This window comes from Engystomops pustulosus, chromosome 9 (assembly GCF_040894005.1).
Source record: "Engystomops pustulosus chromosome 9, aEngPut4.maternal, whole genome shotgun sequence".
Taxonomy (NCBI): domain Eukaryota; kingdom Metazoa; phylum Chordata; class Amphibia; order Anura; family Leptodactylidae; genus Engystomops; species Engystomops pustulosus.
This window is the reverse complement of record NC_092419.1, coordinates 89,909,515-89,935,827: the sequence shown is the minus strand read 5'-3', so window position 1 is coordinate 89,935,827 and position 26,313 is coordinate 89,909,515. Positions and strand designations below refer to the sequence as shown.

General features: G+C 42.6%; 1 protein-coding gene across 3 annotated transcripts; it reads right to left on the bottom strand.

The window, feature by feature from the left end:
* Nucleotides 1–410: 410 nt before the first annotated feature.
* LOC140076832 (keratin, type I cytoskeletal 18-like) lies at nt 411–26,313 on the bottom strand. Of its 3 annotated transcripts, none has more exons than XM_072123573.1 (9): nt 22,040–22,144; nt 19,270–19,599; nt 15,844–15,926; nt 14,975–15,131; nt 6,729–6,893; nt 5,781–5,906; nt 4,321–4,538; nt 3,361–3,389; nt 411–2,094 (listed from the first exon to the last, which is right to left on the bottom strand). In XM_072123573.1, exons 1-9 carry the CDS (start codon nt 22,091–22,093, stop codon nt 1,973–1,975), a joined length of 1,284 nt encoding a protein of 427 aa, XP_071979674.1. In that variant the 5' UTR covers nt 22,094–22,144; the 3' UTR covers nt 411–1,972. The 3 variants fall into 3 exon arrangements, with proteins under 3 accessions (XP_071979674.1, XP_071979675.1, XP_071979676.1); XM_072123574.1 differs by lacking the exon at nt 22,040–22,144 and adding an exon at nt 26,259–26,313 and having other exon boundaries at nt 412–2,094; XM_072123575.1 differs by lacking the exon at nt 22,040–22,144 and adding an exon at nt 22,187–22,220 and having other exon boundaries at nt 412–2,094.

Below are 26,313 nucleotides of genomic sequence, written 5' to 3'. Positions count from 1 at the left end.
ATACACAGTGCCATATACAGACGTACAGCATATATACACATATACAGTACACACATTATGCTGTACAATGTGCAACATAATTTGTATATAATGGTGCACTTCCTCCATTCTTTAGTGTCAGTTCAGTTGATGGGGCCCCTTGACACTATGGGCCCCTTAGCTGCTGCTAACACTGTAGTTATGCCCCTGTCAGAGGGAGAAACACAAAAACTTCCTCATAAATTACAATTTTTTTAAACTGCATGGGGTCCGAATGCCGCATCTACAATATGGGCCCGAAAAAAAAACGCATCTGAAAGGTTTAGCGAATAATCACACAAACAGATTATTTTCTAGTCATTTTTTAAACTGTCCCTTTCAGCTATACACATGCAGGAGGACATGCCGCAGGGTTTCATACACGACAGAAACAAATTTATTAGACATTTATAAAATAATCATTGCTGAGATGCAGAGTATTTTATTAATTTAATTATACTGGATAAAGATGCCCAAGCACATTGCTATATGTTATCTTTCACAAACCCCAGGGTCCCCACTAGTAGGAGCCACTCAATATTCACCAAAAATGATCACAAAACATCTAACTTCCCAAATGTTCTTCATGTTTAGACATTCAGGTCCATCATCACATACTATAAACCTTCACATGGACATGCAGGGTTCATTTCATTATTTCCAGCAGTTAAAGGGAACCTGTCATCAGTAATAAACCACTACCGTTATATATTGTCAAAGAGAGTAATACCTTCTAGTTTTTGGGGCAGATTTACTTACCCGGTCCATTTGCGATCCAGCAGCGTGTTCTGTGTGGAGGATTCGGGTCTTCCGGCGATTCACTAAGGCAGTTCCTCCGACGTCCACCAGGTGTCGCTGATGCGCTGAAGTTCATCCGAATGCACTAGAGTTCACCAAGCCGGGCCGGGTGCAGGTAAGCGCGTGTCAAGCGACACTTTTTTTTTTTTAAAGCGGCGGTTTTTCCGAACACGGCGGGTTTTTGTACAGCCACGCCCCCGATTTCCGTCGCGTGCATGCCGGCGCCAATGCGCCACAATCCGATTGTGTGCGCCAAAAACCCGGGGCAATTCAGGAAAAATCGCCGCAAAACGGAAAAATTCGGGTAACCCCCGTAAAAACGTGATTCGGGCCCTTAGTAAATGACCCCTTTTGTGTCTGTCACGTCCCAGGGTGGCGGCATCATCCAGAAAATCAGCTTTGAAGTGAGATGTAAATTGGTTGTATAAAGTCAAAGAGGAGGAGAGTTTAACAGTGAAGTAAAGGTGGGAGCCCTGAATGTCTCCTCCTCTGTGATTGATACCCCACATCGGACTTCAGAAGATCTGGTTAGTGATGTCCCTGGATGCAGAACCATCAATTACAGTGAAGGGGGTTTGCCGAGAAATAGAGAGCTTGACTTCAGTATTAAAATCTCCGCCTACTTTGACTTTATACAACCAATTTACGTCTATATATTTTCTGGATGATGCCACCACACTGGGCCATGAAAGAAACATCATCTGGAAGGTGTTCAGCTGCTTGGCAGCACTGTTAGACTTTTATTAGGTCAATTTCTGCTGACAGGTTCCCTTTAGGGGGTTTACAGGACTTATTATATAGAATAATTATTATTATATTATTATCCAAAAAGGAGCAAATGATCTGTGATATTTTTGGAGAATTGACTTTAACTGGTTGATTATTTGTAAGAGCATTGAATTTACTATACTCAATAAAGGGGAATACCAACACTATGGCATTGTTAAAATTGTAGGAGAAAAACCTAAGTTGGGTAGGATAGCGGATCAAGCCATTGCCTATCTCATTACAAGCTACATCTCGTATTACTTTAGGAGAGACTAGTTAGTTGAGATCACAAATAAACCAACATACTTTCCAAAATTCTACTTTGCTTGGCATTGATGATGATGGTACTATAGATCTTTTATCTAGAGGAAGGAGCTGGGGACCAGGTTTACTTTTTTCCTTTCTCAGCGTGCTCAAATTCTTCCACCTCACTCGATTCACCAACAATCTTCCCATCCACAAGGGTCTGTGTAACTATTTTCACAATTTTTTTGGTTCTGATATCTGGCTCTGTAAAAAGAAACAAAATTAAGAGGTGATGCGATGCTACTCTGTGTAGCAGAAGATCTTGTTTTTGCAGCTGTGGAAATTTAGAAGTCTACTGGAAAAAATAGTGAGATAGAAGGACTCTTCATGAGCCATTCCCTCTATCCCAGTCTGTGATTCTGTATCACTTTCTCTGTCTTTATGCGCCTAAAGCTTAATCATAGACTTTTCACCCCCTCCCCCCAGCCTCTGCTCTCCAAACACTTTCTACACCGCGATGAAGCTGAACCCTTAGGCCCCTTCCCCACTTGCGAGTGTGATGCGATGAACTCGCATCACACTCGCAACGCAAGCTGTCGGGAACGCACGGCCCGAACGCTGCACCGCGGGAGTGAACTGACATGCTGAGTTCACTCCCGCGGTGCAGCGTTCAGGCCGTGCGTTCCCGACAGCTTGCGTTGCGAGTGTGATGCGAGTTCATCGCATCACACTCGCAAGTGGGGAACGGGCCTTAGTGCTCACAAAATGCAGTCCAAACTTCATGCAATGACTTCACTGCTGGTTTCTACTACTTATGCCTGCTCCCTCTAATGAAAACTACCAGGCTATTCACTATATAAATTTTGTATGTACACATGATGTGAGAGAACACAAGGTTTTATGGAAACTGTGGGCAGCTTATAATTGACTCAACTTTAGGGCAAAGACAGGAAGAGGGTATAGACTAACTTCTTTTGACATTTAACATTTTACTAAAAGTGCTCACAAAATGCATTCCAAACTTCATGCAATGACTTCACTGCTGGTTTCTACTACTTATGCCTGCTCCATGCTCCACCCTCTAATGAAAGCTACCAGGCTATTCACTATATAGATTCTATATGTATACACAATGTGAGAGAACACAAGGTTTTATGGAAACTGTGGGCAGCTTATAATTGACTCAACAACTTTAGGGCAAAGTCAGGAAGAGGGTAGAGGCTAACCTCTTTTCACATTTAACATTTTACTAAAAGGCTATATTAATAGTTTATTGGTAGATATGAATAGAGCACAGACTAATGATTACTTCTGGCATATAAAGTGGAGGTAACTAAGAACAACAGTTAGAGAAGAATTTTACATTAAAAGAGCTGTACAACTATATACATATAAGAGCTATTAAACTACATACATCTATATTTGGATGTCACTGTATATTATTAGTATGGCGGTTCTCATCTTTGATTCTCTAAAGCAGCACATTTATTCACTGATCTGATTGTGTATTGTTATATATAGAGGACTTACGTCTTGGTTCAGGTATGATAATCTTCTCTCTGAAAAGTAATTGGATAAACTGTTAATACCAACTCAACTAAACAATATAAAAAAAGATAGCTAAATACAAAAAACAGTAGTAGAGGTGTCCCCTTGGTCAATAACAGCCATGGCTAGTAGCTAGGGGCATTAATTTGCCGGATTGGCTGTTCGGCAGCCAATCCAGCAATATGTCTTGGTCACACAGGGCACGCTTGAACCCCGATCCTGAATAGGAAGTTCGGATCCTCTAATCTCTGATGGCAAGTAATTGGTCACTAGTGGGACCCCTACCATTCAAAAGGATACAGGTCCCAAACCCATTTTGGCAAAAATTTAAGTCTACTGATGGCCAAGTACATAAAGTAATTTGCTTATCCTCATCAGTCCTATAGACTATGGATGTAGCAGCAACAAGTATGTACGACCTCCACTCCATTCAATTTGGGGACATTAGAGTCCCTGTTTCATGTTAAGTGGGGGTAAAATGAAGAGAAACTGTGGGGGGAGCAGAGTACTTGCTGCAATGTTCACCAATGGCTAATGGCTGATTTAGGGGGCTCTCATTAGGGAGACTTCTAGTAGTAGATCTCCTTTTGTTTCCTGCAGTAGAATAATTCATTAGGACAAGCTATTAGGCATTACACTTGTCTTCTTATTTCAGGGACCTGTAACGTGGAAGCTATAAATTAGAAGTAGTCATAATAGTATCTTAGCTGTGAAAATCTACCCAAAGTACGAGAAAGAACTTGTGTAGAACATCTCACACTCACATGAATGTCAACTAGAAGCTCCCACACACCAAGGACAGCTATGGAATGTAGGGCCCGTGTTTACTGAGCGGGGGGGCCACATATTACACAGTCTTGTGACATTCCCAAAGTGTCGTCATTAATCACTGGCTCCATTCAGCTGATCAAATGCTGAAAACTTTCACCACCAAACACTTACTCTGGTTCTCCTTCCAGTAGACGTCTGTACTCTGCAATTTCAGCTTCCAGGGTCTCCTTGATCTTCCATAGTGCCTCATATTCCAGTTTGTTGTTCTGGATAGTCTTCAGTATCTCGGACAGCTCCTGCTCTACTCCAATGATATTGCCCTGCAGTCTCTCAAGCTCTTTCTTGTACCTCAGCTCTGTTTCATCAAGGTTTCCTCTTAATGCATTCACCTGCAGAACAGTTTAGTCTTTATAACCTTTATTCTACATTCTAGATGGAGAAGCCATTAAAGTTGGTATAAACATTAGCAAAATTCTCATCAGTGAATATATACAGGTGCATTATTAATATGTGTGATAATGTGCGCTCCCAACGTAAAGTGAACCTGTCATTAAGGATGTCATTTTTAACTGGTGATAGGTTCCAATACCCTATGCTATGCTGATTTTGAAATCCCTTTGTCAGCATTCTGAATCATTTCAGTACTTTATACAAGTTCAATTCACAATACCTGGCTCCCTGCCTGCAGCGTGTGGAGAGTCCTGGGGGCGGCAACTGCAGCCTGTGAGGTGCCTGTGTCTCCTCATGCATTCTTCCTCTCTTTCACACCAACCCCTTCCCTCCCTTGCCTGCTCAAAGCACAAGACAGGAAAGTGATAGGTGGGATGAAGCTGGATGAGTGTGGAGGAGAGGAGACTGGCACAGGCACACACAGGCTGCAACTGCCCTCCCCGGAGACTCATCACATGCTACTGGCAGGGAGCCAGCTAATTCTTCTTTACAGAATAAGCCATTATAGGGAATATGAACATTATGGGGCAGATTTACTTACCCGGTCCTGTCGCGATCCCGCGGTGCGTTGTCCGACGATGATTCACTAAGTTTGTGCGCCCGAGTTCCTGCATCCGTCGCTTCTGCGCCGAGGTCCGCCGGAGTTCACCTTCTTCTTCCGGATGCTTGTAAGTGCGTGTCTTGTGACACAATTCTAAATGTTAAATCCTGCGCGTTGTCCGAATCCATCGGGTTGTCCACCCCACGATTTCTTTTGCGTGCAAGCCGGTGCCGATGCGCCTAAATCTGATCGCGTGCGCCAAAATCCTGGGGCAATTCGGCACAAAACAGAAATAGTCGTGAAACCTGATGAAAATACGTCCGACGGACCCTTAGTAAATGAGCCCCTATGTCTTCATAATACATCATCCTTAAGCAGTAGGAATAATCCAATTAAACCCAGAATCACATCTCAAATTTCTTTTTGCCACCAGGAAAACCCATTCGATTAGAATGTAGGAAATTTTACATTATTTAAAGTCTTTTGATCATTTACCATAAAAGGGACCTATTTGATATATCTGAGGGAGATGATGCAGTATTTCTCTCTTCTCTTCTTAAAGGGAGTCATTCATATGGTAAAACCCAAAATCTCATAATAGGTTATGAGGTGTGAGCAGGTATATATCACTGATACTAACCTGGTTTCCTGCCGTCTCTAGTTCCAGCTGTAGTCCCTGTAGGATGCTCCTCTTATCTCGTACTTCGTCTTGTGACCGCTTAATGTCTTCATCATCTTTTGCGATTTGCAGGGACACAGCTTCATACTATAATGAAATATTACATCCTTCTATTACATCCTTGAAGAACATAAAAATAAGTTGTTGTTCTAGGAACATGACCTATATCAATTACTAGCTGTAGCTCCTGGCATTGCCTGGGATAGTAAATAAGCTATAACAAAATAGAATGGGTTAAAAAAATATTTTATATGTATCTATGTCTCTCTCTGTCTGTATCTGACTGTGTCTGTCTTGATTCTGTGTCTGACTCTCGGTCTCTGACTGTCTTAGTCTCTGACTGTTTCTGTGTGTGACTGTCTCTCTCTGTCTGTCTATGACTGTCTCTCTCTGTCTCTGCATTTGTCTTTGACTGCCTCTGTCTCTGATTGGTTTCCATGGGCAACTGGAACAGTTTTATATTTCTGATAAATCTCCCCCCTGTATCCCTATCCATATTACATCACACATAAGCTGTCTTATACTCATTGCTGATAGTAACCATTAAAACTCAGAGCTGGCAAGAAAGCAACCAATCACGGCTCAGCTTCTAACTATCACAGCAGCAGACAATGGCTCCTGTATGTGGTGATTAATTAGTGTATTTTGGAAACGCAGGATGAGTATTTTGGCTTAAAACCAAATCTATGAGTCACAGTGAGCGACTGATTGGTGATTGTAAACACGTCGGAACAGATTCCTTTAGCAGACCTACATAAATACACACATACATACATACGTACATACATACGTACATAAATACACACATACATACATACGTACATACATACGTACATAAATACACACATACATACATACGTACATAAATACACACATAAACACACACACATAGCTTTACATGTTAGATACCTGAGTCTGGAACAGAGCATCTGCCTCCTCTTTGTTCTTCTTCATGATATCTTCATACTGGGCACGAACTTCAGATAAGATGGACGTGAGGTCAGGCCCCTGGACCGCATCAACAGCAACTTCAACTTTTCCACTCTCTAGTCTCTCCCTGAGTGCAGCAAGATCCTGCAGTAAAGCATATACAGTATATCAGGTCACATGTAATTCCTGTCTTCCTCAAATCATCTCTACTTTTAATTTATGTAGCACAATCCTAGAAATTGGGCTGCAAAGGAATGGGTTTCTTACAAACTCTTCCCAGAAGTAGAAGTTGTTATTCTAGCGCCTGCAGTGGGGTATATTACATTCTCCTGCTGTGCACGGCCTCTGGACAGATGCTACAATGATAATCCAAACTTTGGCGTTGTGCTGAGCACAGCGGTTAGAAATAAGCTATTGTTTAAATTATCATGTTGGAACTTTATGATAAATAAGTGGGCTTTCATTGTAGTTCACACACTCGAGGGCACATTTACTGACCCGGTCCTATCGTGATCCCTGATCTGGACTGTCCGACGAGGATGAAGTCTGGCGCGATTCACCACGATCGTGCGCCCGATATCCTGCATGTGTCACTTCCCCGCTGAGGTCACCATCTTTTTCCCGGTGTATGTGAGTGCATGACTTGCGACACAATTTTAGTTTTAAATCCCGCACTCAGTCCGAATCAGTCGGGTTGTCCGACGGCCACGTCCCCTAATTTGTGTCTCATTAAAGTCGGCAAAATCGGAAAATCCGATCGTGTGTGCCAAAAACCCCTGTTAAAAGTAGTGCAAATCGGAAATAGTCAGGAAACCTAATGGAAATGCGGTCCGCAGATCCTTAGTAAATGTGCCCCACGGTGTCTAAAAAGTTCACCATCACTGGTATATATGAAACAGATTAAGTATGTGGTATCTTTTAAATATATTGTTGTGTGAGGGGGTCCTGCATTGGCCGACGAGCAGGGGGGGCTCCATCTTAAACGAGGCGCTCACACCACTGGGACCCTTTTCTGGTCCTGGCTGTACAGATGGATCATGATGCAGCAGTAATGCCACGAAAGTGTTGCATCTAATCCTGCACCATCTGATTGCCCGCATTAGTCAAATTAGCCAAATTCTGACCATTTGTCAACAAATAGTAGTAGGGTCACTGGTGCATCAGTTGGGGGAACCCACAGCTTGTTTTTTGAAGACGTTCGGCATGTACGCCAGGAAATTTCCCAGTGTATACATTGAACATATACATAGATTTAAACTGGCAAGACAGTGGCATCCTTTTTGTCTCCGTCTGCATCCAGAAGGAGACACTGGATGAAAAGCACAACAGACTGCGCATTTTAATCCTGTTTCCTGCTGCAAAGAGCAGTATATGCCCAGCGGAGGGTATGGGGAATAGAGGTGAGGATATGTTGGGAATTCTCTTGATGCTTCCTTACAATGGACAACAAAAAATGAGGTATGAACGCAGCCTACACAAGCATTATCTTACTGCTGAGGCCAGTCAGTCTGTTTGTATACAGGTGTGCAGCAATATTGAGATCCCACTCCTCCTTGGGGGTCTACATACCACTATTATTTACTTTCATTTAACTCTGTGGCAATTGAGGGAAATTCAATTTTCTAAACATAAAATAAATGTTCACCTCTGCTAAAGAACCACTCCAGAGGTGTTGGCCCCAGTCCCCAGAACTTCTTCTTTCTATTCCAGCAGTAGTGTATTGTTCACAGGAGTGCTGAACCCATCATTGTCATCAGCGGTCACATGCTATCCACAAGGGCTCGTCCACTTTAATTGATTTTATTTTCTTAAGGAAATGTTTTACAGTTTTTCAATACACTTTCTGTATCAATTCCTTACAGTTTTCAAGATCACTGCTTCCTGTCATTCAACAGGAAGCTTCATTGTTTACTGTGTGATGTTACACAGATGCACGTCACATAATATCACAGCCAGTAATCAGAGCTGTATGTTTAGCGAGCTTATAGTGACATCACATGACTATCTCCTCAGGTAGTAAACAATAAAGCTTCCTATATAATGGCACCAAGCACAGGAGGAATTGAAAATTATATGACTTTTTTCTTTTCTTACACAAACTGTATCAATTATTTATTGAAAGTGAACAACCCCTTTAAGATGTAACTAGTAGTCAAGGCCAGACACGCATTACAAGAATGGGATAACCTTTTGTGTGAGGTTTTATTTATGTTTATAAGGACTTGTTGGGATATCCCTTTAATTTTTAGCAGAAAGTTGGACATATTGGGGCTTATTTACTAAGGGCCCCCACAGAGCGCACTTTCGTCGGACATCCCGACGATTTCCGTTTTGGGCCGCTGGAATAGGGATTTAAAAGGAGTTTTTGGCGCACGCGATCGGATTTTGGCGCCGGCTTTCGTGTGACAGAAATCGGGGGGAGTGGCCGTCGGACGATCTGACGGATTCGGACAAACCTAGGATTTAACTTCAAAATTGTGTTGCAAGCCATGCACTTACATACACCGGGAAGAAGAAGGTGAACTCCGGCGGACCTGATCGGGGAAGCGACACGCATGGTCTTCATGAATCGTTGGACAATTCGGATAAGGGATCGCGCAGGGACAAGGTAAGTAAATGTGCCCCAATAAGTAATTATACACACAGAAATAGAAAGAAATTAGTATTCAATGTTTCCCAATGACTTCGAGGTCTATTTGTTACGTCTTTGCCTGTATCGTCTTCTGTCCGCGGTATGCGGCTTAGAAGGCGTTGAGGTTGTTCAGTGTTCCTGTGTGTGAACTGAGACTGAGATTGCTGCAGGGTTGATTGTTGCACCACACCCGCTTCCCTGCAGTCTAGCAACAGTTAACCTGCTGTGAATGACAGATCCCTCCTCCAGTCACCTTGAGGGGAGGTTCCCCAGTCACCTATATTACTTCCCAGCACAGGTTTCCCAGCGCTGGTAATACTCGTATTTTCAGCTCCCCAGTCCTTTCAGCGGTTTGTTCTTATATTGACTTCTCTGGCATTCTGACTTTTGGCTTTCGTTACTGACCTCGGCTCTCGCTTTCTGATTCTGCTTATATATTGCTCTCTCCGTTGTGACCCGGTTTACCTGACTTCGCTACCTTTGTGTATTGTTTGTTTGTCGTGTTCTTTGTCTGCACTGTGGCCTAGGAAGGGATCGTCTTCGTGGTTGTCCCGTATCAATAGGATACCGGAGGCAAGTAGGCAGGTGACAGCATTGGGGGGCTCAGACTTAGGGCTCACTGTCTGGTTTGTTGTCCCTGTATCCCCGAGCCATCATTACATTATTACCAGCCTATTAAAAATCCTTAGTTTGCTACGTCTTCCGGATCCGCCAGGATGAGCTCCATCCCGGATCTTGTGCATCGCATTGTGGCTGATCTGGCTAACCAGGTCCATGTTCTAACTCAGTTTAGAGCAGAGACCCCTGCCACGTCTCCTGCTGCTCCGCAACCTCCACTCCCCAGTATTAACAAGGTAAAAATGTTACTCCCGGATCGATTCTCAGGTGATAGAGAGAAATTTGAGACTTTCAGGGAATCCTGTTTGCTTTATTTTCGGGTTAACCCGTTATACTCCCAAACTCAAATGGTGGGGGTGGTTATTTCCTTACTCCAGGGGGATCCCCAGGCATGGGCCCTGAAACTACCTCCAGCCGCAGAGGAGTGGTCCTCTTTGGAACGCTTTTTTCAATCCTTGGGGGCCATATACTCAGAACCCGATCATGTTGGGCTTGCGGAGTCCAGTTTGCTGTCTCTTTCGCAGGGTACCCGCTCTGCGGAGGAATACTGCATGGAATTCCGCAAACACTGCGTAACCTTGAACTGGTGTGAACCGTCCTTGAAAGCCCTTTTCAGAAAAGGCCTGTCAGAACCTGTAAAGGATGCCTGGATTGGTCATCCTGATCCAAACTCATTGGAGCAAACCATGGCCTTAGCAGTCCGCATTGATCGTCGCCTACGGGACAGACGAAAAGATAGAGTAGATGCGAGTCACTCCTCCGGGTCACCTTTACTTTCTCCTAAAAACTCTGTCTCTCCTATATCTGAACAAGAACCTATGCAGTTGGGCACGGCGAGAGCCAAAACCCGGAAAGAGCATCGCCAGAAGAATCGTCTTTGCTTTTACTGCGGTGAATCTGGACACTTCCTGAGAGGCTGCCCTACCAGACCCAGGCCACAGGCGGAAAACTTCAGCGCCTGAGTGATAATCGGGAGTGTCACTCAGGCGCACAGGTATCTTCCGACTCTGTATCTAAAATTTTGTTGCCAGTGTCTCTGTTTGCTAATGATAAGTCTATATCTGGACAAGCTATGGTTGATTCTGGATCCGTTGCTAATTTTGTTGACTCTGCTTTTGTTTCAGCCCTAGGGCTGGAGTTGGTTAACCAGAATCCTCCTGTCCTGGTTGTGGGGGCAGATTCTACCCCTTTAAGGGGGGGTAGAGTTTGTTTCAGAACTCCACAGATAACCATGCAGGTTGGTGCTATCCACACCGAACGGGTAGTGTTTTTTGTTTTAAAAAACTTGTCCGCTGATGTCATTTTGGGGTTTCCATGGTTATCTGTACACAATCCTGTATTTAATTGGACCACTGGAGAACTGGTTAAATGGGATCCGCTGTGTTCCTCCCATTGTAATACGCTGTTCCTCTCTGAATGTCAGTCAGAGGAAGAAACTCTGCCTGAATTTATTTCTGATTTCTCTGATGTTTTTGATAAAAAGACTGCCGAGTCCCTGCCTCCACATAGGCCTTATGACTGTGGGATCGATCTCATTCCCGGGTCTAAATATCCCAAGGGAAGGATTTTTAATTTGTCTTCCCCAGAACGAGAGGCTATGCGAGAGTATATACAAGAGAGCCTTCAAAAGGGTCATATACGATCCTCGAATTCCCCTATGGGGGCTGGTTTTTTCTTTGTTGGGAAAAAAGATGGTGGACTTAGACCCTGTATTGATTACCGTGAACTGAATAACATCACTGTCAAAAACCAATACCCACTTCCTCTTATCCCTGATTTGCTTAACCAGGTGGTGGGTGCCCGCTGGTTCTCCAAAATTGACCTCCGTGGGGCCTACAACCTGATTCGCATCAAAAAGGGGGACGAGTGGAAAACTGCTTTTAATACCCCCGAAGGACACTTTGAATATTGTGTGATGCCCTTCGGGTTGTGTAATGCACCAGCAGTATTTCAAGAATTTGTGAATGATATTTTTCGTGATATCCTGGGTCAATATGTGGTAGTCTATCTGGATGATATTCTGATTTTTTCCCCTGACTGGTCAACCCATATCCGACAGGTCAGGGATGTTCTCTCTAGATTACGTAAGAATTCCTTATGTGCTAAGTTGTCTAAGTGTCTGTTTGGGGTCCAAAAGATTACTTTTTTGGGTTATATCATCACCCCTAAATCTTTTTGTATGGATCCACTCAAGGTCACGGCTATCGAGAAATGGGAACATCCCAACACTCTTAAAGCCCTTCAGCGGTTTTTAGGGTTTGCCAACTATTACCGCAAATTTATTAAGAATTTTTCTGTTGTGGCTAAGCCGTTGACGGATCTCACTAAAAAGGGTGCTGATCTGACCAATTGGACTCCAGAGGCGGAGCAAGCATTTGCACAGCTTAAAAGATGTTTTGTAACCGCGCCAGTTTTGACTCAACCTGATTTGAATCACCCTTTTGTAGTTGAAGTTGATGCATCCGAAGTAGGGGTGGGAGCAGTGTTATCTCAGGGATCAAAGTCTCTCACTAACCTAAAACCTGTAGCGTTCTTCTCCAGGAAGTTCTCCTCTGCCGAACATAATTATGATGTGGGTAACAGAGAGCTTTTGGCCATAAAATGGGCATTCGAGGAATGGAGACACTTCCTAGAAGGAGCTAAACATCCCATAACTGTGATTACTGACCATAAAAACCTGTTATACTTAGATAATGCTAAACGACTGTCCCCCAGACAAGCTCGCTGGGCACTCTTCTTTACTCGTTTTAATTTTGTTGTTACTTACCGTCCAGGCACTAAGAATATCAAAGCTGATGCTCTATCACGTAGCTTTGGTAACGACAATACCCCAGAGGTTGTCCCAGATAAGATTCTATCGCCTGGTATTGTGTTATCTGCTATTGACCATGACCTCGCCACCGCTATCTCGAACTCTCAAGATCTTGCGCCTAGTAATCTTCCTATGGGTAAATTGTTTGTGCCACATAATCTCCGGCTCCGGGTCTTGGAAGAGATCCATTGTTCTGTGCTCGCCGGACATCCTGGTATTGCCGGCACTAAGTATCTCTTAGAAAGGTTGTACTGGTGGCCCTCGTGGTCACGTGACGTTCAGGAGTTCGTAGCAGCATGTGATATATGTGCCAGGTCTAAGGTGCCCAGAAGAGTACCAGAGGGACTTCTCCAACCTCTCCCTCTGCCTAAAAAACCCTGGACTCATATCTCCATGGACTTCATAACTGACTTACCTGTCTCTCAAGGGAAAACTGTCATTTGGGTGGTTTGTGACCGATTCTCGAAAATGTGTCATTTAGTACCCCTCAGGAAATTACCCAGTGCTAAATTATTGGCCTCATTGTTCATAAACAATATTTTGCGTCTTCATGGTATACCAGAAAATATTGTCTCTGATCGGGGGGTACAGTTTGTCTCTAAATTCTGGAGAGAATTTTGTGGTCAATTGGGAATCTCTCTTTCGTTTTCTTCCGCTTTCCATCCTGAGACTAATGGGCAGACAGAGAGACTTAACCAATCGCTTGAACAGTTTTTAAGATGCTTTATTTCCGATAACCAGGAGAAATGGAGATCCTTCCTCCCGCTCGCCGAATTTGCCTTAAACAACAGGGTTAGTACCTCATCTAAAATGTCGCCGTTCTTTTGTAATTACGGGTTCAACCCAAAGTTTTCGTCCTGCCAAGACATTGAGTCTGTTAACCCTTCCGCTGAAGCAACGTTCCAAAGGCTGAGCTCAGTCTGGGCACGGGTTCTGTCGAACCTGGTGAAAGCCCAAGATACCCAACGGCGTCAGGCTAATAAAAAACGATCTCCCGGTCCTGAATATAATGTGGGGGAACGAGTGTGGCTATCTACTAGAAATTTGCGTCTCAGAGTGCCATCTGGGAAATTTGCTCCTCGATTCATTGGGCCATACACGATTAATGAAATTATTAATCCCGTCTCTTTTAGGTTACAATTACCTAGCTCTCTTCGCATTCATAATGTTTTTCACAAATCTCTTCTGAAAAAATATATCCCTCCCGTGTTACCCGTGACTAAACCACCAGCTCCTGTGGTGGTCCAAGGTGAACTAGAGTTTGAGGTAGAAAAGATTTTGGATTCCCGCAGGGTACAAAACTCTGTCCAATATCTGGTCCATTGGAAGGGTTATGGCCCGGAACATCGTACCTGGGTCTCTGGTAAAGATCTCCATGCTCCACGTCTCCTCAACATATACCACCGCCAAAATCCTTCTGAACCAGGTGGGAATAGTGAGGGTCCAGTGGCCCCTCATAAAAGGGGGGGTACTGTTACGTCTTTGCCTGTATCGTCTTCTGTCCGCGGTATGCGGCTTAGAAGGCGTTGAGGTTGTTCAGTGTTCCTGTGTGTGAACTGAGACTGAGATTGCTGCAGGGTTGATTGTTGCACCACACCCGCTTCCCTGCAGTCTAGCAACAGTTAACCTGCTGTGAATGACAGATCCCTCCTCCAGTCACCTTGAGGGGAGGTTCCCCAGTCACCTATATTACTTCCCAGCACAGGTTTCCCAGCGCTGGTAATACTCGTATTTTCAGCTCCCCAGTCCTTTCAGCGTTTTGTTCTTATATTGACTTCTCTGGCATTCTGACTTTTGGCTTTCGTTACTGACCTCGGCTCTCGCTTTCTGATTCTGCTTATATATTGCTCTCTCCGTTGTGACCCGGTTTACCTGACTTCGCTACCTTTGTGTATTGTTTGTTTGTCGTGTTCTTTGTCTGCACTGTGGCCTAGGAAGGGATCGTCTTCGTGGTTGTCCCGTATCAATAGGATACCGGAGGCAAGTAGGCAGGTGACAGCATTGGGGGGCTCAGACTTAGGGCTCACTGTCTGGTTTGTTGTCCCTGTATCCCCGAGCCATCATTACACTATTGCTCCAATAGTCAGACAATATGGCTAACAATTCCACGCTGGGTTAACTATAACAGTAGTTGGAATGTGTTTAGTCAATTATTAATGGTACCTGTTTGTGGTCATTCTTTAAGGTGAGGAGCTCGTTCTCTAGGCTGTCTACATCTGCTCTCAGGCTCTCATTAATAACAATGTGATCTTCCTTGGCTTTCCTCAGCGAATTCATATCCCGCTCCACAGACTGACGTAAGGCGGATTCCGTGCTCCACCTAATAAGAAATACAATGTTTGTATTCATGGTGATGGTATAATGCATCGCTGTGCAGATTATCATGACTTCAAGGCATACTTTATGAGGATTAAAAGGAATTTCCCTTAATAAAACAAGTCTTCTAACTTTGTAGCTAGTTTGGTACGGGGCCATGTACTTAATAATGTTATTAGAAGACGCTTAGATCCAGCCTTTCTACTGTGAGCTAAAAATATAAAAATATGTCTTATAGATCACGGAGACAAAATCATGAGGAAAGTGGTAATAAATCGGAACATTGCTGTGTCGGCGATCAGACCAGCGACAGGTGGGACTGGCTTGGGATGGGCAGAAAGGGGCGGCCTTAATAAATGTTGGTGCTGCTGTCTTTCCCGGGCCCCTATGCAGTGCAGGCCCCGTAGCAGCCACTACGGCTGTGAGTTGCAAGAGGCTCAACTCACCTCATGGCTGGTGCACCCCTGGCATGGTAAAGGGCCATTGCATGCAATAAAGTTCATCCCCTGTTTCGGAATATCATCACTGGTCCAGAAAATACACAGATATATTTGGGAAATATACATTAAATGGTAATATTGTGTGGGTTGCATATGGCAGTATCGGTACTTAATATTTTAGTCTTATGCTAGACCTTACAGGTAAAATTGCTCAAGTGAAAGTGGGCAGCTTGGATGCATAATAATTCGGATCTGTTGTATCTGCCTTATACTTACTTCTCCTTGAAGTCATCTGCTGCCAGTCTGCTGTTATCAATACCCAACAACAGCTTTGTGTTCTCAGAGATCGCATCTGTAATCTAGAGGAATAAGAATATCATACTCAGTAGTAAACACAACATACACACTACAATTGCTACACTGCAGGCTCTCCCTCTAATTCTTAATACCTGGGCTGCCATATGTTTATGGTGAGTAGAAAAATACTGACAGATAAGTGGAAAAAAGTTTTTTTTTTCTCTCGCAAGACAAATAATAGCCCTGTACTGTTTATATATAAAGCAGGAGGAACTGAGCAGATTGTACATGGTATCCCATCTGCAGACAGCATATTATAGAGCAGGAGGAACTGAGCAGATTGTATATAATGTCCTATCTGTTGACAGCATATTATAGAGCAGCAGGAGCTGTGTAGATTGTATATAGTGGGACTCATTTACACAGGGTCGCGCTCACTCTTTTCTTTTTTCAGGGCTTAAACGGCTTGCACAGGTATTTAAGAAGTGTGTGCGCTGGGACTGTGGCGCAGCTGCACTGGCCTTCATGTGACACAATTTAGGGGGAATGCCGGCGGACAGTCCAACTGATTAGGACCGAGCGTCGCAATCTTAGTGAATCGCGGCACACTGCATTATAGACTTTCTGGGAACTCCAGTGACTGGGTAAGTAAATGTGGCCCAATGTCCTATCTGTTGACAGCATATTACAGAGCAGCAGGAGCTGTGCAGATTGGACATAGTGACCAATCTGTAGAGAACATGAGATAGAGCAGGAGGAACTACGTAGATTGTACATAGTGTCCTCTCTGCAGACAGAATGTTATAGAGCAGGAAGACCTGAGCAGTTTCAACATAGTGTCCTATCTGCAAACAGCATTTTATAAAGGAAGCAGAGCTGAGGAGATTGTATATAATGTCCTATCTGTTGAAAGGGTATTATAGAGCAGCAGGAGCTGTGTAGATTACACACCGTGTCATATTTGCAGGCAGCATGTTATACAGCAAGAGGAGCTGTTAGTCAAAGGGATTATCTACTTTCACGAACTAATTGAGATTGTTTGCGTATTGAAATGTTATCCAATTTTCAATACACTTTCTGTATGAATTCCTCACAGTTCTTTTAGATTTCTGCTTGCTGTCCTACTATAGAAAGCTTCCATGTTTACTTCCAGTGAATAGGAATTTGTCCCTGGTCTTTGATACTGAAAGTATATTGGAAAATTGTATAACTTTTCCTTACACAAACCATTTCAATTATTTGCTGAAATAGGACAATCCCTTTAATCTGACCCTATGCATGTATTCTGTAAATGGACAGAAGAGGGGAATTGTGCTAATGACCGCTAGCAAAGGACATCAGTTCTCCTCTACTGAGAATGTATAGTACAAATAAGTGGCGTAACTGGGAGAGACAGGGCCCCCTAGCAGGCTACTGAATGGGGCCCCCCTTCCCACTTAAAAAAATATACATATTAGTATACTCACATATAAATACACTCATGTGCATATACACATACATACAGTGCCATATGCAACATACTCCCATACAGTGTATACAGACACCATATACACATCACAGTATATTTTATATGTCCAGCATATATTATGGTGCACATCCTCCATTCTTTATTGTGTCAGGTCGGATGATGGGCCCCCTGACACTGTGGGCCCCATAGCGGCTGCTATGGCTGGTACCGCTGTAGGTACGCCCCTGGTACAAATCTTATAATCACAAAAGTTATTTCAATGAAGAAGACTGTCTGTTGTAATTAATACTTGTGTTACACATGAAATTACAATTTTGAAGCATATTTGGTTATGTTCCTATGCTGTACTGTTGCTGGTCCATAGAAATGCAATGATTTCATGATGACACAGCAGAATACATAGTATAGAATATGTATGAATATATTTATATGACTGTCGAAATGCATCCTAATAAATGGAGTCTAAGATAAAGAGTCACAGCGGTCAGACGTTATTGTACTGAATTTAGAATTGTGGCTTAATGTGTCACACTATGAAATATTCAGCCGTCTCTCTTACAATGTGCACAATCCTCAGTAAATACAGATAAAAGTCATCTTTTAGGGCAAGTTACTGTTTGTTTTCTCAGCTTAGTAATTCTGGGGTGTTGGAGTATTTCCGTTGATACAAAAAGGTTCCGTCAAATATTTGCTTTCAGACCCTGATCATTGTTCTGTGCTAATGTTAGATTGAAGGTAGATTCTATGTATCTATAGAAAAGTAGTGGAGTAGCTGCAGAGGCTGTGGTCATACCTAAGCCCTGGTGCTAGGTATTACAGAGCACTACTACTATACATTACACATGAGACTTGTGCGTTGAACTGTTGCATTCCCCGTTTGCTTTGCTTTGAGTATTGCAGCAGTCACTCAGAGCAGTAGAAAGGGGCTGTGGAGCAGTTCAATTGACATAACTAAGTAATATAAGGCAAATCCCTATTGCACTTGAAAACACCAAGTTCCTGGAAAACAAATAATTTTGCTTCTACCAATTATTGAGGTAAAGAAACTCAAAAAATACCTAACACTGTCAGCAATTTCTACATAATATAGAATCCTGTGTGGAACTTTACATTAAATATTCATCCTGGCACTTTGTTGTCCGCTATTAAATAAATTATCACGAAACTAGATAAAAATGACATTGTTTTAATAGGTTACCATTTACTTTCATATAACGCATTATCCAGGAAATAACTTTCTACACTGAACTGTTAGGGCACGCGGGGCTTTTCCCATGTTTCATTAAGGATTTTTGTTCAGAAAATGATACTGTACGTGAACGGTCAGGATGGTCTGGATTGCCAGATAGAGACAGTGGGCCCTGAGACTAAACCCCCTTTCCCTGCCCAATAATTGCCTGGCCTACCATAAACAGTAGGAGACAACTGGTCGACGTTCCTTGTCTACACCAAGGTGGAAAAACAGAGGTAGGGACAATAATCAATACTAACAGAAAAGGATAGCTGCTAAATACGAAAACAAAATCACTAGGCAAGCGGATAATCATTGAATCACTCAAAGGATCAAAAATCTGAGTACAGTAAAGCTGAGTACAAGACAATAGCAGACAAAGTCACTAGTTCATAAAACCTTATATTATATACCAGAGGTCCAGTCCAGAAGATGATTGGATCAGTTCTCTGACATCAAACTGGGGAGCAATGGGAATTGGGAGAGAGTCTGTCAATTACTTAACCAGAGCAGAGTTCACAGGAGACAGAAGGGTGCTAGGAAAGGAGTACACCAGTGTCCAGACTAGCAGACTAGTCAGAATGGAACAAAATGACACTTATCAGTGCAACCACAGCTATACTTTGCGGACAGAGGATTTTGCACGGGCACATATGTTATAGCAAAAAGATTAGTTTAATCTCAGTGAGACTTCTTCACATCTTACCTGCTTTCTGAGTGTATTAATAAGAGTGAAGTAATCGCTGTAGTCTTTCTTCACTGCAGCGCCCTCTGATAATTTCTCTCGAATTTGGATCTCTAATTGTTGATTTGCCTTTTCCAGGGCGCTGACCTTCTCCAGGTAACTGGCAAGTCGATTGTTCAGATTCTGCATGACTTCTTTATCATTAGGTCCATCGACCAGTGGTGAACTGAGAACTGGAGCCGAAGAGACAACCCAAGGTCTCCCATTATAAGAGACACTAGCTGAGGAGGTTCTTAGCTTAGCTGGACTTCCACGGAGAGACACCAGGGTAGCCATGAGAGCTTGTAGGGTCTAAAATATAGAAGAGTGAAAGTGAAACGTATTAGATAATAAAGGATAAACAATCAGAGATTCCCAGAAAGTATGTAAAGGAAGGATGCAAGGAAACCGAAGGGGAATTCCAATGCCACTTAAAACCGGTTGTCCCAGCCTCTAATCCTCTGAAGAAAAAGACATAACTGTCAGTACCACTCAGTACTAGTTAAAGATCAAGCACTTCTGTAGAAGCTCCATAGATGTGAATGATACTATTACAAATGCATAACAAGTGCCATTAAAATTAATCGCAGTTCAAAGGAATCTGGTGTCTGAGATCTGGAGTTACAGACATTGTGGAGTCACTTTATTCTGATAACTAATGCTCCCAGCCCATAGACCTCCCCCAATATTATTAGGTGACCACAAACAATGAGAATTTTTGTAAAACATAGTGGGGGAGATTTATCATCAGTCTCTTAGAGCAGAACTGTTGTAGTTGCTCATGGCATTTTCCCACAGCTGTTTATAAAATGAAAGCTGAGCTCTGATTGGTTTCCATGGGCAACTAGAACAGTTTTACCTCAGAAACTCATGATAAATCTCCCCCATTATATGCGTTATATTATCCATACTCACAGGAATATATAATAGGTCAATAAAAAAATGAACCTGGAACCCCAAATATAAAGCCTACATCACTAACACCAAGCAACATTGGCAGTACTCTCAGTTGTTGTAGTATGATTTCCTTTTGTTTATTTGATTACAAATATATTTCACATGATAGATATTACAAGAAAACAAGGAACACACATAACAGCAATATGGTGGATAGCCTCGAGCTGCGTTTACACGTGGAGTTTACATTGCGTTTTGAAATACAATATAACAGCTGAGGAGAGGAGATTTGCATTGTTGTTAACATGTGTGTTTGCATTTTGTAAACAAAAATGTTATGAGCAATGTAGTTAGGGAAATCTCCTCTCCTCAGCTGTTGTATTGTATTTCAAAACACAACGGGGCTTATTTACTAAGAGTCGCGGATCACGCTTTCATTGGATTTTCCGATTTTTTCGGGATTTGCGCCGCTGTGACAGGTATTTAAATGGGGATTGTGTCGCACGCGATCGGATTGTGACTTGGCTGCGTTGGCTTTCATGCGTCAGAAATCGGGGGGCGGCCATCAGACAATCCGACTGAGTTAGACTGAGCGCAGGATATAACTTTCAAATTGTGTTGCAAGATCAAGCACTTACATGCACCAGGAAGAAGAAGGTGAACTCCATTGGACCTGAGCGGGGAAGCGACACATGCAGGATATCTGGTGTATTATCTTAGTGAATCGCGGCACAATTTGGGCGGACAATGCACTTTCGGGGAACGTGACAGGACGGGTAAGTAAATGTACCCCAAGGAGTTTACATTGAATTTTGAAATGCAATACAACAGCTGAGGAGAGGAGATTTCTGTTGCTGTTAACATGTGCGTTTGCATTTTGTAAACAAAAATGTTAACAGCAATGTAATTAGGCAAATCTCCTCTCCTCAGCTGTTGTATTGCATTTCAAAGCACATATTGCACATCTGTTGCGTTTTGCTTCCGTTTGGTCTCAGCGTCCGCAAAAAAAACCTGAAGGTTTAACATTTCGTTTTAAAACATAACACCTGGTTTCCCAATCTCATCAGTGAATAAAACCTGTCATTGTTTTTTTTTTATTGCGGACCCCTGCTGTAATCAGTGAAAAAACGGACTGGTTTCAAAATTTTTCATGGATCAGTAAAAAAAAAAGCCAATCCCATAGAAATCAATGGCTCAGTGAGGCACCAATGAAAATCACTGCAGCACGAATGTGAAAAACAACGCCAATGTGATAAACGCTAAGTGTCCCTGATTTATCATGCTATATTTTGATAGTAGATTTAATTTAGGCAACAGCAGAGTGAAGCTGTATCTTCTATTGTCATAGTTCTGATTGTCCTTCCATCGCGTGGTCAGATTATATGACATTTGGGTGTTAGGCCTAGGCTGTTACTATGGTTACTTATTTTACCACGTGAATAACGTTACACCAAGGCATCCCATATGCATTTATGATCCTTCCTTTTGTTGAACGAGACAATGAATGAGACTCCTGCATTCTGCAATTGTGACGTGTGTCAAAGAAGAACTTTTACTAGGCGAAGAGGAAGGACCTACAAACAATGCCAATCATGCTGCCATGTTCTGATTGGCCCAAAGGGGAATAAGTAACAATGCAATTTCTTTTGTTAGTCTGCCCGTACCAGTGAGCTGAATAATGGAGTAACCTCAGCCCAATATAGGAATACTAGGCTTAAGGCGTCACTGACCCATAAGGTCATCTTACAACGTCAATGATATCCGAAGTTGTAATTTTAGGACGTAGTAAGGTCCTATTTCACTCTGTTGTCCTCTACAAAACACAAAATATGCAAAAAACTACAGTGTATGTTACCAATGATGAAACATGAGCCGCTCCCTGGTAGACTCCAGGTATGTGGTTTCCCATGCATGGCTTGGCTTACGCTTGGGTTGCACACAATGGCCATTGTAGTGATCTACAATATGTAGGCAGCATATTTCCATAGTAATCTGTTTCTACCTCAAGGGCATCCACCTGTTAATAGCATCAACCGTAACTGTATATGTCAACTGTGACTGCGTGTGCAAACATTTACTGTATATTTCCCATGCTATATTGTTTCACATGTATAAGCAAACTACAGCAAATACAATAGACAGAAAGTCAGGGATGGATGGAAAAATTAAAGACCATGTTCTTTGTTTTATTTTATGCATTCTACATGTTATCCCGGGGGTTCACCCCCCTTACCTATCGAGATATATACAAAGAAACATCCATTTTTACATTGGGGCCGATTTATCAAGCTGTGCAAAAGTAAGAATGTTGGCAACCAATTACAGTTCAGTTTTCATTTTGCTAGTGCTCATGAATATTCTAAAGGGGGGCTGTAATTGGTAAGAACATTCTTACTTTTAGACAGCCTGATAAATCTGCCCCGTGCTGTCATCATGATGCCTCCAGTATTATTCGTATGGTGAAATATTAAGACTGACAATAAGACAATAGATATACAGGCAGTCCCCGGGTTACGTACAAGATAGAGTCCGGAGGTTTGTTCTTAAGTTGATTTTGTATGCAAGTTGAAACTGTATATTTTATAATTGTAGTTCCGGACAAAAAATTTTTTTGCCCCAGTGACAATTGGAGTTTCAAAATGTTTTGCTGTAATGGGACCAAGGATTATCAATAAAGCTTCATTACAGACACCTTACAGCTGATCATTGCAGTCCGGGACTATAGTATAGCATCCAGAGAGGTCACCAGAGGTCACAGGGGGCAGAGGGGTCCGTCTTTAACTTGGGATCATCTGTTAGTTGGGTGTCCATAAGTAGGGGACCGCCTGTAATGCTGTTGTAGGACGGACAAAGAGTTGTACAGTCCCTGTACTTTTTTCATATGGACATGTTAAATGTATGGAGAGATTCTTTCCTAAACCACACAATGGTGGGTGTCAAGTTAAAGCTCAGAAGTGACTGGGGCGGGGGCGGCAGGGGGTTCTTCTTAAATTATTAGCATTCGCTCCTAACTACAGTAACCATCCATGTTATTGCAATAGGAATCCATGGATTACATTACATAGTCCTGGACAAAAGCCATATTGTCCAGGAATTTTTTCTTTTCATTTTGTAACACAAGTCATTGAGAGCCTATGAAGTATTTCAATAAATACCACAGCAGGGGGGGCACTGGTGGCGTGGCAGAAATGGGCAGCGTGACAATAATAAACCAACAGGATTTGAGTTGTAAGAATAAAAAAAGTTGAGGAAACCTTTTGGGACACATAGGTTCTTATGGACTGATAGCTTAGTGTCCTAAATAACCCTATTCTAATGCTGTCTGCATACAGGGATGGATCTTCTTGTACACCCCACACCTCTACATCTGGAGCCCTAAAGATCAGTTAGGACAGACAGTAGTGATATCCTGGTTGCCCCTTTTACAAAAAAAGAGCTGGTTTAAGGTGAGGTGGGATGGAGACCTACACCCCTCCGTTTAATGTAAACTGTATCAGTGTCCTCAAGATGCAGATACAGGGGCTCATATACTAAGGGTCCGTCGGACAAATCTTTGTCGGGTTTCCCAACGTATTCCGTTTTGCGCCGAATTGCCCCGGGATTTTGGCGCACGGGATCGGATTTTGGCAGATCGGCGCCGGCTTGCACGCAACTGAAATTGAGGGAGTGGCCATCGGACAACCCAACAGATTCGTACAAACCGCGGAATTTAAAAAAGGATTTGTATCGCAAGATAAGCACTCACATACACCAGGAAGAAGAAGGTGAACTCTGTGCGGAAGCGACGGATGCAGGAACTCGGACGCATGATCTTAGTGAATCGCAGCAGACCCAAACCCTCGTCGGACAACACACCGCGGGATCGCGACAGGACCGAGTAAGTAAATGTGCCCCACAGTGTAAAGCTATAGGAGAGCAGTAAGGAATAAAGTCCGTGATTTTGCATTAGGGGGTCCTAAAGGAAATCTACTATGAAAATCCAGCATTAAAACCAGGGCCACTTACTCGTAGATCCAGGCACTGTGAATGTGGTAATCTTCTTATATTTGTTAATCATGGCCTCCATCCTTATAAAATCAACTTTTATAATTATGCTTATCAGTCCGAGGGGCTCTGGATTTTTTTTCCAGAGCCCATAAATCAGTGATGGCGAACCTTTTAGCAGCCGAGTGCTCAAACTGCAACCCAAAATTAAAGCAGTAACTTATTGCTCCCTGTTCAACAACGTTCAACCATACTGGCCTCCTGAGGACAGCAACACAGTATAAAGATTTTCATCATTTTAGCTTCTTTCCAGTGTCCCTCTGTACACAGAGAATCGTGGGGCCAGCAGGAGGACCTCCAAAGATAATTTGTCCCTGTCTACTCATTCTCCCTCTTCCTACAGTCCCTAGTAACAAAGTTAGTATCAAAATATGACTGGAAGCAGCATCTTTTAAGTTGCTTGGAACTGCAGGAAGATTCTTTTGGTCCTGTCTGGGTGCCACCTCTGGCACCCGTGCCATAGGTTCGCCACCACTGCCCTAAATGCTATATCTTCACAGGCTGTTACAATGAGGTGAGAAAGCGTCTCCTCCCCCAGCACTTCCTGCTGCTGCTTGATTACAGGGGGATTGTAAGACATGTTCTGCTCATTGTAACAGCATGTGAATCTGCAGCAATATGGGGCTCTCTAAACGTCCCCAGAGCCCTTCAGGATGATTAGTATAATCTAAAAGTTGATTTTTAGGAAGGAGGCTATGGATAAGAAAAACCCCAAAATGACAAATCTTTCCAGTTTGCATTGAAATCATAAAAACAAAACAAAAAAAAAATACATAGAGGCTCATCTAGTCTACTGCTAGTGCCTTTTGGTCTCAATCATGGGAAGTACAACTTCAAGTCAGTATAGTTGTAAATTATAGTATAGTTGTTGTTACAGACAGTGGGGCTCATTTACTCACCCGGGCCTGTCGCGATCCCGCGAATCCGTCGGGTTTTCCGAAGGCCACGCCCCCTGATTTCTGTCGCGTGAAAGCCGGCGCAATTGCGCCAAAATCTTATCGCAAAACGGAAAAATTCGGGAAACCCGACGAAAGTACGCCCACGGAGCCCTTAGTAAATGAGCCCCACTATTGGGTTAGGGCTATTATAAATACTAAGCCTCTGGTCCATAAGGATCTAATTGGGCGTTCAGTGTCCCAAAACCCTGTGAGAGGTTCCCTGTCAGATTACAATTTTATTTTAAGACATTTGCATAGACTTGTAATAAAAGTTACACTGAAGACCACCAGAAAAATGACCAGTTTTTAATACAAAATGGTAAATCTTTTTCTTATTAAATAAAGGTGTAGCCAGCGGTCTACGTAAGTGATGCCTCCCTATTGTGCAACAGGATATGTTGGCTCTAAATTCTCAAAAAAATATCAATATTACAGTAAAATACAGAAGTCCCAAAAAGATTTGACTATAATATTTAAAAAATTAAAATATCTGATAAATACATTATAATATTAAGCAAGTGCAAAAAAATACATACAAGATCATGTAAATATCTAAAGAATAAAATCAATAATTGTCTTACTAAACAGAAATCTGAAAAGGATCGGTGTGAGCGATGCTTCTGTATAGTGCAACAAGTTACGTTAGCTCAAAATGAGCTAAATAATAATAACAATAATAATAACAATTCTTTATTTATATAGCACACACATTACACAGCGCTGCACAGAGCTGTCATATCAGTCAAAAATATCAATATTACTATAAAATACAGTCACCAAAAGATTTGACTAACATATTCTGCTAGTTAAAGATATAAATAAGCAATTGCAAAAAAATCAGGTAAATATAAAAGTACTGTACCGTAATAACATGAAAGTTACGTTTATGGGAACTTCCAATCAATGGCATTAGTAGATTGGTGGTTGTATAGGAGTTTGAGAACTACTACTATTGAAAAGCCGTAGTAATACACTCATGCGACACGTCAATAAAACAATCATTCATTATCTATAAGGTCAGGTATTATGGCATTACGCCATGACACACCCCATAGGTGTTGTAGACAGTATATCTAGGAACGTCTACCCTACCTTCTCCAGACAGATCCTTGGAGCGTACTGAGCAGCTGTCTGGTATCCCGTGCCC

Bases quoted from the DNA above. Each gene is read 5' to 3' on its own strand.
- LOC140076832 (XM_072123573.1), bottom strand. From the start codon at position 22,093: ATGGGAAACCACATACCTGGAGTCTACCAGGGAGCGGCTCATGTTTCA. The intron at 19,600-22,039 runs GTAACATACACT...TCTATATTTTAG, and splicing joins CGGCTCATGTTTCATCATTG to ACCCTACAAGCTCTCATGGC. The intron at 4,539-5,780 runs GTTAGTATCAGT...ACTGTTCTGCAG, and splicing joins TAGAGACGGCAGGAAACCAG to GTGAATGCATTAAGAGGAAA.